The 15508-nt window shown below is 37.3% G+C and overlaps 1 protein-coding gene and 2 non-coding genes across 4 annotated transcripts in view; 2 read left to right on the top strand and 1 right to left on the bottom strand.

Annotated features, from left to right (window-relative positions):
• USP34 (ubiquitin specific peptidase 34) overlaps window positions 1-15508 on the bottom strand; it is a 218811-nt gene that overhangs the window by 128121 nt on the left and 75182 nt on the right. For both annotated transcript variants that reach the window (XM_075535336.1, XM_075535335.1), the window contains exons 9-16: window positions 14806-14887; window positions 14630-14722; window positions 9889-10014; window positions 9300-9429; window positions 8630-8665; window positions 7949-8079; window positions 7028-7671; window positions 798-1012 (exon numbers count right to left, since the gene is read on the bottom strand). In XM_075535336.1, coding sequence (XP_075391451.1) covers window positions 798-1012; window positions 7028-7671; window positions 7949-8079; window positions 8630-8665; window positions 9300-9429; window positions 9889-10014; window positions 14630-14722; window positions 14806-14887 — 1457 coding nt within the window. The remainder of the gene's footprint in view (window positions 1-797; window positions 1013-7027; window positions 7672-7948; window positions 8080-8629; window positions 8666-9299; window positions 9430-9888; window positions 10015-14629; window positions 14723-14805; window positions 14888-15508) is intronic.
• On the top strand, window positions 6869-6929 carry LOC142431162 (U7 small nuclear RNA). The gene has a single exon (XR_012780718.1). It is a non-coding gene; the product is annotated as a U7 small nuclear RNA (small nuclear RNA).
• Window positions 12261-12368, top strand: LOC142431133 (U6 spliceosomal RNA). Its single transcript, XR_012780700.1, has one exon. It is a non-coding gene; the product is annotated as a U6 spliceosomal RNA (small nuclear RNA).

A 15508-nucleotide genomic window follows, 5' to 3' on the forward strand; every position in this document is an offset into this window, starting at 1 on the left:
AAGCTGAGCAGGCCCTATTAAATCATACAGATTACTTCAGAATGATCAGAACAGTCATTCTTACAAGAGTTTCACCAGCCCAAATGAAAACACCGTTCCTTTTAATGAGTCACTCCCTCCCCTCACACTGACCTCATTAAACACACAAAACCATCCATCTACTCTCACGCTCTTTAAATTAGTCTCTCGAGGCATTTCATATATAGAGAAGCACAAGCACACAGTCTATTTCTTGTGCTGTTCTATTATGTTTAGGTCCTAAGATTTCTGAACAAATCTAATACAGCCATATCCAAAACCAAACCAAACCCACTGCCATCAAGTTGACTCTGACTCATAGTGACCCCTATTCTCACTAACACACGTAAATCTGTAATTTCCTAACATATTTTATATAGCGTTTTTCCTAGCTGACCAGCTTCTCAATAAAGCTGCATGCAATTTTCATATATATTCAAGGTAGAAATACTTATTATTCCATTCCCTTGGAAAGAAAACTACCATACGAATGTTGTTTGGGAAGAACATTTTTTTCATAAAACTATTAATTCCTCTAGACAAAATAAATTGTTTTGAAGAGAATAAAGGAGCCCTGGTTGTTATGTTCTGGGCCACAATCTGAAAGGTCAGCTGTTCAAAACGACACTCTCAGGAGAAATGCGGGATTTGCTACTCCTGTAAACAGTTAAGTCTCAGAAACTTTCAGAGGCAGTTCTAACCTGTTCACTATGAATTGCTCTTGACTCAACTACAGTGAGTTGGGTTCAATAATACATTTGACAAACCAAAGACTTTACCTTGACTAAGATGTTCATGATAAATAGAGGCTAAATTGGGCAGGTGCTGTTGGAGATGAGATGTTAGCTCTGCATGTGAATTAATCTGAACTAGTTCCTCTTCACATCCAGACTCTTCACCGTCAAAATCAGCCATATTTTTTTCTGATTTTGCACTGACCTGGGAGCTACTACAACTCACATCGTCTGCACTTAGCATCTCATCAACCATATGCCTGTAACACAGAAATTGATACAAAGTCAGCAGTTTCAAACTTAAAACTCACTCTGTGAATCCAAAGTAAGTCTTTTTCTTAACATATTTGGTACAAGTTACAACACACTCAAGACAAAGGTTTAATGTGGAATTTTTAAAATATGGAATGCTGAGAACTGTACAATTATGAAAAGGTCCATCATGTGAGAACCATTTATTTTTATAATAGACACATACCATCAAGCCCATTGACACACAGCTCTCAAACAACTTCATGGAAAATAATTTGCCAGGTAAGCAATGTTTACCTTTAAGAATAATTCCATAAATTCAAAAGTCAGTGTGACGCCATAAAATTTGTTTCCCTTTACTCATATAGTTACAGAATCAAATTAGATACTTCCCAAGAAAAGAGTTCTACTATGGGTTAGTTCTTAATGTAGTTAACAATCTCAATATAGTTAATTATGACCTAGGAACTTTGCATACAATAAAGGATACACGAAACAAAAAAGTAATGCTGAAAAATCATAAAGAATTATTAACATTAGGTTTACAGATGTTTAATTTCAATTTCTTCCACGAAAATTCCAGAAGCCATTTATATTTATCACCTATTACTTATGCTGACTTGTGTCCATTTAACAAGACAAATATATATCCAGTCTCATTTCTCCTAAGCCTTCTAATCTCGAAATTCGCTGAGGTATACCTGACTCTATGGACACGCATAAGAAATTTGACTTCAACAGAAATTGAGTATTAATTCCAGTAAATCTTTCATTCATGACAGCATTACTTCAGTAATAAATATAAACTTGGTCAAAGAATTCTCAGAAAGTAAACATCAAATGCAAAGACAAACAATGCAGCAATCGAGGATTGTCAGACTGAATGACCCAAGAACCTTTACAGTATCTCAAATGTTGTATACTGTTTAAATATTATAAATTTTAGAGTATCACATTTTCATTTGTAAGTTAATAGTGTAGTTTTATTCTTTTTTTCTTGTTCTTTTTCTTAGTGAAAGAGTAAGAGAGTGAGTGAGGGAGAGAGTGAGTGAGTGAGTGAGTGAGTGAGTGAGTGAGTGAGTGAGGGAGAGAGAGAGTGAGAGAGTTGAGTCAGTCAGTGTAGTTTTTGGAAGTTGTTTTTTAAAAGAAAATGTGCAGTTTCGTTCATGTGTCAATTTGGACTTACATCCATAGAGATAGATATATAAGAAGTGTCCATAAACACGGTATTAAACAAAAATATTAAAATGTTAAGTTACTTTTCCTTGACAAGTCCATCTAAGTTTACAATCTTGTAAAGGGTAGTCTTGCCCGCCGCGTATCCACCCCCCTCCAAAAAAAAAGAGAAAAAACAGCAATTCTCACATCTTTCAGAAGGGCTCAAAGAAGCCCTGGTGGCATAGTGGTTACTCACTGAGCTGGCTCCCAAAGATCAGCAATGAAAAACCACCAACCAGAGCACAAGAAAGACAAGGCTTTTGCCTCCCGTGAAGAGTTACAGTTTCAGAAACTCATAGGGGCAGTTCTGTTGGATTTTCTACAGGGTCACTAAGAATCAGCATCGACTTGATGGCAATGAGCTTTGAGTTTTTCTTAAAGGAATTTGTGTTATTTGGCAATATTCTCAGTTTTGGAGATTAAAAGGGGTAAGATCAAGGTTGTAGGGTGGTGGTTTGGGTTAAGGTTCCAGGATGCAATTCTCCTAGGATGATCCTTTTCACTCTTACAGAACGAGCAAGTACACTGTCATGAGAAAAAAAATATTACTTGACACAACTTTTCTGCCTCTCTCACACCAATGCAGTTTTCTACTTTCTAAGGCACCTTCCTAATAAGCCCAATGATTGTCCTGTGTCCTTATCAGCATATCTATCAAGATTCCTTTAGAATCCCCCAAGCATTTAGGATGACCTGAGCTGACCTCTCTGCCTTGAATGTAACTGGCCCAAAGATCCCCATTCGTTGTAGGCACCCTAAAAAGACTAGGTCACTTGGATTAACAAGAGTTCTCTTCAGAATTAGACTCATCAGCACTTGGATTAACAGAGTTCTCTTCAGAATTAGACTCATCAGAAAGACATGTTTGAAAGCATTTTGTTTATTATTAACTCAAGCATTTATCAACTAAAGCCCAATAGCAATATTTTTTGCTATTTTTATCAATGATGGAAAGACAAGTAACAAAGCTTAGGGCTGATTCACAAATACTATATTAGAAATTATGAATGGTTAAAAGCCAAGATAAAAAATCAACTCTTTCAAGATTTAATTACTTTTTGCTTTAAATTTATGTTTAACTATGTGTTTTCGATGAACTCTCTGGAGGAAAAACAATGGGACCGACAGTTCTGGTGGGACTTGGGATAGGAGGATTTGGGGGGGGGGGGGGGTAAGGAAGTGGTGTTAACAAACACAGGGACAAGGGAACAACATGGGACCCAAAATGGTAGTGAGGGGGGAGTGGCAGGCCTGGTAGGGAATGATCAAGGGTGAGGTTATGTAAAGAAGAGGTATAGCTGTAACCCAGGTAGGGACGGAACATGGTAGTAGGGCAGGAGGAAAGTCAAGGGAAATAGAAACAGCTAGGAGGTAAAAGGCATTTATAGAGGTCTAGACAAAGACATGTACATGCAAATATATATATATGTGTGTGTGTGTGTGTGTGTCTATAATTATAGGTTTAGTATTAAGGTGGCGGAAGGACCTTGGGCCTCTACTCAAGCACTCCCTCAATGCATGAATACTTTCTTTTATAAAATTGGCATTCTACGATGCTCACCCTCCCGACACAACTGCTGAAGCCAAAGCGGGTGAACAAGTAAATGTGGTGAAGAAAGCTGATGATGCCCAGCTACCAAAAGAGATAGTGTCTGGGGTCTTAAAGGCTTGAAGATAAACAAGCGGCCATCTAGCTCAGAAGCAACAAAGCCCACATGGAAGGACACACCAGCCTGTGGGTGATCACGTGGTCCCGCAGGGATCAGTTATCCTGCATCAAAGAAAATAAAATCATATCATTGGCTGCACACCTCCATGATACGATCGCCGAAGACAAACAGGTGCGTAAGCAAATGTGGTGAAGAAAGCTGATGGTGCCCGGCTATCGAAAGAGATAGTGTCTGGGGTCTTTAAAGGCTTGAAGGTGAACAAGCCGCCATCTACCTCAGAAGCAACAAAGCCCACATGGAAGAAGCACACCAGCCTGTGCGATCACAGGGTGCCAAAGGGACCAGGTATAAGGCATCATGAAAAATATATATATGAAATGGGAAGTGCAAAGTGTAGACCCAAAGCCCATTTGTCAGCCACTGGAGATCCCCTCACAGAGGGGTTTAGGAGAGAAGATGGGTCAGTCAGGGTGCGATGCAGTACCAATGAAGAACACAGCTTTTCCCCAGATCCTGGATGCTTCCTCCCCCCAACTACCATGATCCGAATTCTACCTTGCAGGGCTGGATAGGGCAGAGGCTGTACACTGGTGCATATGAGGGCTGGAGGCACAGGGAATCCAGGGTGGACGATACCTTCAGGACCAGGGGTGTGAGGGGCGATACTAGGAGAGTAGAGGGTCAGTGGGTTGGAAAGGGGGAGCCGATTACAAGGATCCACATGTGACCTCCTCCCTGGGAGACGGACGGCAGAGAAGGGGGGGAAGGGAGACTCCAGATAGGGCAAGATATGACAAAATAACAATCTATAAATTATCAAGGGCTCATGAGGGAGGGGGGAGGGGGAAAAAAGAGGACCTGATGCAAAGGGCTTAAGTGGAGAGCAGATGCTTTGAAAATGATTAGGGCAAAGAATGTACGGATGTGCTTTATACAATTGATGTATGTATATGTATGGATTGTGATGAGAGTTGTATGAGCCCCTAACAAAATGTAAAAAACAACAAAAAAAAACTGTTTTCAGTAATGGAAAACATTTTGAATGAAATGGGAGGACAATCTGTAAGTAAATATAGCTACATGGATACTGATACAATTAGTAAGGCACATACACCCCTCACCCCCAAGGTGCTGGGACTGGTTGAATGGGGCCCTTTCCCTGTCTCTCCCTCCCACCCACCAATAGATTCAGAAGTATTCAGACTCTCACCAGATGGCAGCACACACTAAAAATGGGATAAGGAGCTTACCCCTAAATCCAGCAGTGGAAACTGCAGGTGGGTACTGTATGTTCCAGAGGTCATATAAGAATTAACTCATTAAGTCTTGTGAGGTATAAGCTGGTAATGAGATTTTAGGATTCAAAGAGATTTACAATGTGCCAAAAGGAATATATTCCACCTCAGTTTTGTAATCTAATATTTTGTCTTCATTATTAGGTGTGCTGGGGAAAACATAAATGTTTGTATCTCTAAATTCAGACTTTAAACCAACAGTTCTCGATAAAGTGATTTTGTTCTCAGAAAATGTGGGGTGGGAGGGTATTATCTCATGGTATCTGAAAATAGCAATTAGGGATGCTGCTAAACTTGAAACAATGCACAGGGCAGTATCCCAAATGCTGCAAAGTCACAACCAAGATAATTTCTCCCAAAATGTCAATAATGCACAGGCTGAGAAACCTGGCCGAGAAACTCCAGGGTTAGTAGCAAAAATAAACTAAAATGGCAATTGAAAAAGAGATGAAATGCATACATATATGTAGTACACCCAAGCAACCCAATTCAATTCTGTAAGATGTGGCAAAATGCCAATCTAAACAAAAACTATCCTGATAAACCACATACTCCTATTTTATGGTCAGCTCCAATACTACTACTTGTAATAACATTAATGAATAAAATCCACTGCCACTGAGTCCACTCAAACCCACAGTGACTGTATCAGACAGAGCAGAACTGACCTTTATAAAATAAGTCATGAGAACCATCATTACTCTCATTGTATAGAGAACAAATTTTATTTTATCCTTCTTCATGCGACCACTCACTTATTACATTAGCCAAGAGTCATTTATTGTTGAGTATCATAGGTGTGTTTCACAATAAACACATTATACACTGAGGTTTATGCTGAATACCCTAAGATGCACAAAATTTATCTTTTCATCTGAGTAATATTTCCATCTAAGTCAGCAGTTCTTAACCTGTGGTCGCAACCCCTTTGGAGGGTCAAATGACACTTTCACAGGGGTTGCCCTATTCATAACAGCAAAATTATAGTTATGAAGTAGCAATGAAAATAATTTTATGGTGGTGGCGGGGAACCACAACATGAGAAACTGTATTAAAGGGTCGTAGCATTAGGAAGGTTGAAAAACACTGAGAAGTAAGTAGTCTTATATCTATCTGTCTTTAAGTATTATTACAAGGAAACAAAGAACAAAACCTGACCTATTCAATAGGATAGCCACTAGTCACAGGAGCCTGGCAGACTGCCAATTGCAAAGTTGGCAGTTCAGACGCAGCAGGCACCCCATGGAAGAAAATTAAGATGACATCAGCTGCTGTAACAATCTATAGGCTTAGGAGCTCTATATAAAGTTGCTATGAATTGGAATCAATTAGAGAGCAATGGGGCTTTTGCTCCCGTCACTTAACACCACTATGTATCTAAAAAGTTAGTCCAAACCAACCTAAGTTTTTAATTATAAAATACACAAGCAATATTGAAAACTTATTTTAAAAAAAGCAAGCCACTCCATTAATAATTTTATACTGATTATATACAGAATATGTAAACATTATTGAATATTGAAAAGTTATTTCACCGCTTGTATTTTGCTTTTTTCAAATGTGGCCACTATTTAAACTCCAAGTTAGCTCTTTGTGGCTTGAATTTACCAAGTGATATTGCTATTGGACAGCACGAGTCTTTAACACTTAACACCATGTCACTGAATAAATAAAGGTTGCCTAGTGCTACAGCTCTTTTAGAATTTGTCTAGCAGGTTTTCTGGTCTTCCCGGAAAACCCCCCACACCAGTAAAAAAAAAAAATTTTTAAATAAATAAATAAAAATAAAGGTTGCCTATTGGAAATATAAACTGGGCATTTTTATTTTAGGTAAACTTACCCATCATGGTGGTGGTGGTGGTGGTGGTGGTGATGATGGTGGTGGTGGTGGTGGTGCTGGTGGTGGTGGTGGTGCTGTGGTCCAATAAACTGCCGGCAATTAAATAATTCATTCCCAATAGTCTCCCCAAGGAAGTCCCCAGTACGTGCGATACAAGAGTCTTGAGAACCCTGTGCTATGTGAGCAGCATTCATTTCCCCTGAAATATCATGTTCTGCATCTTCAGAGTGTGAACAAGCATCCAGCATTCGGATTCGATTATCTACTGATGGCATTGATTCAGTGTTAAAAACCAAGTCCGTTCCTGCTCCATTGCTGGTTCCACTTCTTTCAGACGGGCCCTGGGAGTCTCCCAAGCAAATGCCTGTTTGGCTTTCTAACTTTCTATTCCGCAGATCTGTCCCACAGCTGCTTTTAGAAGGATTGTGACCATGATCGTCATCGTCATCTTCTTCTTTAAGGGCTTCAATATCTGCGATGTCTTCTGACTGCACCTCACTGCCAGGGCTTGCAGCAGATTGGCTTGCGTGGCTAGAATTCACCTCATTGCTAGATCCATCACTGTGCCCGCTACTGCTTCCAGGACCACTGCTGCCGTCTTCACCACTGTTGGCAGTTTCATCAGAACTTCCCTGCATGGATTCCTGAATTCACAAACAGATTTATATAATTATTTAAACTACTAGCAAAATGTAACGAAATGCATCAACATATATACTTCTTAAAAAGGTTCCTATGGTCATTTTATTTGTTTGAACAAAATATGAATGAAAGTAAAGAACCTCAAAAAAAAACCTCCTTAAATGTACAGTCAAGAAACAGAAAAGTCAACATAGTCTCCCCCCCCCCCCAGGTTAAATGATACAAATGTCAGAAACCTACAAATACCTTTAAAAGAGGAAGAAATTTCTGCTTTCCTACCTCTGTGTCTGAAAGTCGCTGTTGTACATGTTTGGTTCTATTAATGATTTGCTCATCCATTTCAATGTCACTGCCTCCGCTTTGATGAGTATCACTGTTATCACTGCTTTGAGGACTAGCTGCAGGTGACCCTACATAAAAGATTTTGTTTTTATTTATAATTCACGTTACCATGGACCCACGACATTATCGTTAAGAGTCCTTGACCTACATGTCAGTGCTTTATACCAGTAGCCATGAAATAACCTGGAAACATGTCAACATTTGCCAATCATTTCTAAAGAATATATACTTATTTCAATAACAAGTCAAGATAAATAATGATGTCAAGAAAAATGGGTCATACAGATGGATAACTAGTCGGAGCTTACAACCCCTTATGAAAATGAACTTTTAAAACTGATTAAGGTCCACTATAATATAAAACCAATTAACTCTATAAAATCACCACAATGTGGGGAGGGAGGGGGTAAAATGAGGAGCTGATACCAAGGGCTCAAGTAGAAAGAAAATGTTTTGAGAATGATGATGGCAACAAATGTACACGTGTGCTTGACACAATGGATGTATGCATGGATTGTGGTAAGATTTGTACGAGTCCCCAATAAAATGATTTTTTTTAAAAAATCACCACAACGAACATTAGATCATGTTGCCATGCATTTCTATGACTCAACTTACAAGGTGATGGAGCTGCTCTTCTGAGCTCTTCTTCCTCTGAAGGAAAAGGGAAAAACAGGAGGGAAACATTCTAAGAGACTGAGCTGCTTTGGGACTGCATGTCAGTTGTTCTTATTACACAATCAACAGAGATACACAGGTGGGGAAACTTGTAAGAATGTTAAGTCCCCACCACCTGTAGTAGTTGTGGGTGCCTGCACAGAAAAACCTAAGAAAATAGTAGTATATGATGTCAGGAGAAAAATTTTGGGTAAAAGTAAATAAAGTTTTAGAAAGAGCATGAAAGCTATGATACACACAAAGCAGCTGACATTGTTGAAAATTTTGAAACTGAAAAGAAAGAATTGTAATATTATATTCTGGCCTTAGATTATTTCTAAAATAAAGTCCCCCCGCCCAACACAAAATTACCTTTTCTGGTTTTTTAGAGAAAAGATTACTGATCATGTAGAAAAGCAGGTGATTACTCAAACTTTACTTACTGTCCTTTACTTGAAGCACTAATATATATCACATCAGAAGCACTCATTCTACTTTTTTAATCCTTTCATCACATACATTCTGGTTCACAAACTTAAGGCTGACTTGGAAGAGCTTAGCAGAAATACTTCAAATTTAAGATTAACAAATTTTTGACAAGTTACTTTAGAAAGTGTTATACTTTACTAACCTTTCTTATTTCCAATGGGAAGATTAGTATTTAATAAAGATGCAAAGGAACTTTGTTTGGATAGCTGAGCTTTAGCAGCTAGTGCATTATTCCATAATGCCTTAATTAGCATGGATGCCAAGTACAATGTCTGCAGGGACAAAAAGGAGGTAAAATCAGAGGCTTTTAGGCCACAACAGCAACAAATTTAATACAATGTTTTTGCCTATTTAAAATCAAGCCTGGTAAACAGAGATTAAGGCACTCAGCTGCCAACCCAAAGGTCGGTGGTTTAAAACCACCAACAGCTCTGCAGAAGAAAAATGTGGCAGTAGGCTTCCATAAAGAGTCACAGACTTATGTGAATTATATGCCAGTAAAACTGCTGGGGAAAACAGAATTACAGGCTTGGAAATGCTATGGGGCAGTTCTATTCTACACTATATGACTGTTCTCAGTCAACAGCAGAGGGGTCTCTGGTTTGTGCCTATGAAATAACCAATAAACTACATAATAAAAATAAAGTACAGACACTAACCACAAATAAATACTAAACCACAAATAAATGTTCATGCTACAAAAAACTACCGTGAGGTTTAGAATGTATTACCTGTTCAGTATGAACACTTGGCTCAAGAGCTGAGACTAGATTAAGGAGATGTCTAAGTGGTACAGGGTCCAAATTCTTGATGAGTGAAGGAAATAAGTCATGTATATATCGACTACAATGTTTCAACTAGGAAATAAAAGCAGACACAACAGTCAAAAAGAACTGCTCCACATAAATCAATCAGTTGATATTTTTAGTTATATTTTTTCAACAAAGCTAAGACACTAGCCCATACACTCATATTTCTAACATGCTGATCTCCAAATACAATAAACGATGCTATATGAAATAAAATTCTGCTTAAAACAGATTATCATAATCACGAAGAAACTTATAGGGGGCAGGCTCTTTAACACGTGCATTCTATGGGAGGAGGAGTCCTGGTGGTAAGATGCCACCAGCCACCACAGGAAAGAAAGATGAGGCCATCTGAGCCAGTGCACATGGATTCCAGAAACCCAAACAAGCGGTTCTACTCTGCTCCGTAAGGCTACTAGGTCCGAATCAACTTGATGGCATTGAGCTTGATTTGGTTTTGGTACTGTGTATGCACATTCAAAGTGTACAGGAAAACTCATTAGAATTACATGGCTTGAAGTCCATGTAAAGATGGCTGCGGGAAGCTAGCTCCACAGTTCACTTCACTTACCAGGAAACAAAGAATAGGTGGGGGAGGGAGAGGATAAAGGGGAGTTGATATCAAGTTCAAGAAAGAAAATGTTAACTGATTTTGGTAGTAATTGAAGGAACTATGGAACGTTATGCTATCTGTAGGAGCTCTCGATAAAATGATTTTAAAGAATGAAAAAAAAATACATACTCATATATATTAAAAGTTAACCACCAAACACTCTTGGAAAGACTACATGATATAAAAAAATCTAATTGACAAAAGATTACATCTTAGAAAAGATTAAAAACAAAACCATTTCTAATAAGAAAATGAACTACTAAGAGCCTAATAGAAGCCCTGGGAGCATAGTGGGATGAGCTGCTCACCTCAATGCCAGTCATTTGAAACCACCAGTCCATCCACAGGAGAAAAGGGAGGTTTGTCTACTCCCAGAAATAGTCTCAAACCCACAGGAGCAATTCTATGCTGTCCTCCAGGGTCCAAAAGAGTTGGAATTGACTTGACAGCGGTGAGTTTTGGTTTGAAGAGACCAAGTGGCTTAAAAGTTCAACATGCCCAGATGCTAACCAGAAGGTTGGTAGCACAAACCCACTAGCTCCTTACATTGGGGGGAGGTGGGGGGTGCACACTGGAGATGGGATCCCAGAAAGATTTTGGCCTACAAACTCTATGAGGCACTTCAATTCTGTCCTACAGGATCATAATGAGTCAGAATCTATTCAAAGGCACACAGCAGTAACAATGGATTACTATAGATATCTACAAAAAAGTTCTAAAGGAAAATAAAAGCACTTCAACTACCTTATATTCTGATAAGTTCTTCAAACACATGGAGAAAAAAGATTCATAAGCATATGAAAATTCATATTGTAATACCCATACAATTCTCTTCAGGTACATGAAAAATGGCTATTCTGAAATTCACACGACAATACAAGAGCGCTTCAAAGACTAGAAAAGTAGAAACGATAGACGAATTTTCCCGCAAACTTTCTGAAGACGGTCTTATTCGCCCGCCAATGCTTTTCAATCTGTTCAAAATGTCTTCCATTTCTAAACACACATGGTTTTTTAACAAAAATTTTGAAACATAAAATAACTTAATCTTGAAAGGGTTAAGAAAAGAAATCCAAAGAGTCACCAATAGATGTGAAATTGCAATAAGTCTCTGAAAGAGAAGTAAATGGGAATATCTTCACAACTTTAATAAGCAAAGAAAGCTGTAGCACAAGACAAATTGAGGGAACTACAGAGAAAGCAGAAGGTAACCGTAACAGTGTAAATGGGAAATTTTCTGGGTTCAGAAGAACAAATTTAATGAATATTAAGAGATAAAGAAGAGTATGACAAGAAAACAGCAGCTTAAGTGGTTTTCTATAGAATGGGTTATATAAAAGAAGGGTTTATATTTGGATCTTATGTCCAGATATGGGTACCTATTTAAAGTTCTCATTTAAAAGATTTAGAAACTGAATTCCTGATGAGACTAAAGAAATAAATATTTGTTCCTGTGCTTTTATCTAACCCATAATAAGTTGCCAGACAAAAATCTAATGGACAAATATTTCCCTGCACCCAATAAATATCTACATTAGTTAAATAATCATCTTTAAATATCAGTGGTTAACAAAAGGTTATAAAGAGACTCAATGACATTTAAAAGAGAGGAAAAAAAATCAAGGTTTCAATATATGAGAGGCTATTCATGCTAATTGTTCCTTAAGAATCAGAAAGGCGTGTGCTCGCTTCGGCAGCACACATACCAAAAATCAGAACGATACAGAGAAGATTAGCATGGCCCCTGACCAAGGATGACACGCAAATTTGTTAAGTGTTCCATATTTTTACTTTTTATTATTTTCTGTTTCCTTTTTGAATGAGGCTTTTCTGGTTTGTTACTGCTTTGAGTTTTGTGTATGTTTGGGGGTTTGTTCTGTTTCTTTGTACGTTTTTCTTTCATGAAATCCAGGATAGGTGTATCTATAGGGACAGTAATTGCATTGATAGTTTCTTGGGGCTACATCAGGGGAAGTTGGGGAGAAACAAAGAGCTAATAATAATGAGTATAAGAAAGAAGAAAATAGATTGTGGTGATGATTACACAACTGCTTTATGTGTTTAAAACATTGAATTGCTTGATATGCAAATTATGTCTATAAAAACGTTTTTAAAAGCAGAAAGGCATAGGATTCAAATTTTCAAATTTAAGACGTGGGAAAAAATGGAAATGCATTAACCAAATTATACTGCAATGCTCATAAAGCAGTAATCTAAATGTTATCCCTAATAGCAAGAATATATGCCAATATTTCCAAACTGTGAGAGCTCTACACCTTTGCAATAGCCCTGATAAGACCAATGGTTAGGCATGATGCTCTGCAGAAGAAAGCCCTGGTGACGTACACTGCTGTGGAGACTACACTCTAGAAAACGCTGTGACGCAGTTCTAGTGTGTGATGTGGGGTCAGTAAGATTCAAAACTGACTCAAGGTCACTTACTTCAAGGCCACTAACAACAACCCTTTTGAGTGAAATAAATGAAACTCTTACACAAACAAAAATGTCATCCAAAAAATATGTAATCAGATAATATTTAAGTTTCCTTGTAAACCACTAGGAAATTTGGTTCCCTTCCAAAGACATAAAAATCTACATAAGAAAATCCATTAAAAGAAGCCATTAGCACCACTAGAAATTATAACCATTAACCCCAAAGTTATATAAATTTATGAAAAACCCCTTCAAAACATTTTCACAGTAAATTCCAAAGAGTTAGAAGAAAACTATTTCAGTCCTGTGAATATAAAGATATTACAGTGGAAAGACAGGGAAAGAATGGATATTGCTGTGTATAAATAAAACTTCACTTATAAACCCAGGTAGCCGACCTGTATGTAGGCTATGGTTTACCAATCCCGTGTATGACCGACCCTTACTAGATAAACCAATGTGTCAGTCTAGGAAATCAGAAAACTAACCTAATCAGCATAAATGCAGTATCTCAATATGTGAGAAAAAGAATTACTGAACAAATAGTAAAGAGACAATTATGTAACAAAGATTTTTTTAATTAAAATATTGAGGGCTAGATCAACACATGATACTTGAAACCAATATAATGACAACAGAGTCAAAGATTAAAATATAAAATAACTGAAGGTTGATGAACATGAAGAAACTAAAACAATTCTCAATCTTGCAGTAAAGAAGATACTTCAAGTCATCACATAAAATCCATAAGTCAAAAATAAATTTCTCAAAAATTCAGCCACAAATTTTAAACTGCACACCAAAAACACCTTAGGCAAACCAAACCATTCATGAACTAGAATATAGTCATACCGCATGAAGACCAAAGATCAATATTACTAACATAAAAAGAGCTTTCAGAAATAAGAAAACAAACAGCCCTGACTAATGTGAATAAATAATCCCAAAACAGAAAACTGGCTCACAAAGATTTACAACCTAATTTATAATAAACTAAAAACATTGATACAACTTTTCTCCTACATTAGCAAAGATCATCATGTGCTTAAAGATGTCATTCAGTGGAAGTTATTTAACAAATGGCACTGTCATAAAACCACTATCAGCCACAAACATACCATATTCACTTAAGAGAATAAGAAACTACATCCATGAAAGAGAAAAAAATGAGTACTGTATCCTCATACACATTTAACTTTATAGATTTGGAACCATAAGGATACATGCCTATTTCAAAAAAATTTTAAGCAAACAGTATAATAGAAAAGAAGCATACCATAAATAACAGTTCAATAAACAGAAAAGCAGCATACCAATGGCATATTCAGAACGATAGATGTGAGACGGTATAAATGCGAAGAGAATAAGTGTCTGTGTTAAACCAAGACGATGTGTGAAACGCCTAAAAGTGATCAACTCTGATTTCCTTCAGGTCTACCAAGGAACATATTCAGACATGGACTCTGAAGTCAGATTTTATAGGTTTTATTTCCAGCTTATCCATGTCTTGGTCTCATCTATAAAATGGAAATGAAAATATAACTTACCTCACAGGGGAGGAAAGGTACTTAGATTATAATCAGGAGAAGCTCAATAAAGGTGAGCTGTTACTATTACCTGTGCTGCAGCCCAAATGCAGTCAATATGCTGAGTACTTAGCCGCCCTTCTGCTGCCAAAAAATTCAAAATCACTTGGCACTGTTTGATAATCTGGAAAAGAAAAAATTATTTGACTTAATTTTTAAAAATATTCTCCTCTTATTAGAGCAGGAAAAATTATATAATCAACAAACCTCAATATGTAAATTTGGTCCAAATATATGCTCCACCACATTGTTGCTAATAAGCCAGTCTGCAAGTTCTTTTGCGATGGACCTAAAGTCAGATAATAAACATAGTTACCTTTTTGAAAGGGAGGTAAAAACGGAGGTAGGAGGAGATGGTGCCTATCTTCAAAATCTTAATCTTATCCTTTCCTATATTTAAAAGGCAGAATACGTTGAAAATCCAAATCAGTTCCCCAAAGGTAACATAATTAACTGTTCAAAGTATTACAAACCATAACAAAAAGGCAATAGAAAAAAACATTCTAATATTCTGTTTTAATATAACAACTAAAACTAAGGATAACAACTTCAACCAGATACAGAGATCAGAATGGCAAGTGAAATTTTATTTAGTGGTACTGTTTTTCTTAAATCAAGCGCTTGACGTCACACAAAGAAGACTTCCCACTCTACTCTGTAATATAGTCTATATGGGAAGATAACGTAAGGAGAGCAGGTAACGTAAATAACTAATAAAAGGAAGAAATACACCAAAACCCAACTTCAAATTTCCTGGCTCCTAGCTCTCAAAAATTCCACTAGAGGTGGTCTTTAAGATACCAATTGGCTATTTATCAACTTCTCCACCTTTTAAAACATTAACTTTCTATGTTAAAGCAGCAGTAACCAGAGTCCCTGAATAGTGAACACAGTTAGCATGCTTGCTGAA

Source organism: Tenrec ecaudatus, chromosome 17 (genome assembly GCF_050624435.1).
Source record: "Tenrec ecaudatus isolate mTenEca1 chromosome 17, mTenEca1.hap1, whole genome shotgun sequence".
NCBI classification, from domain to species: Eukaryota; Metazoa; Chordata; class Mammalia; order Afrosoricida; family Tenrecidae; genus Tenrec; species Tenrec ecaudatus.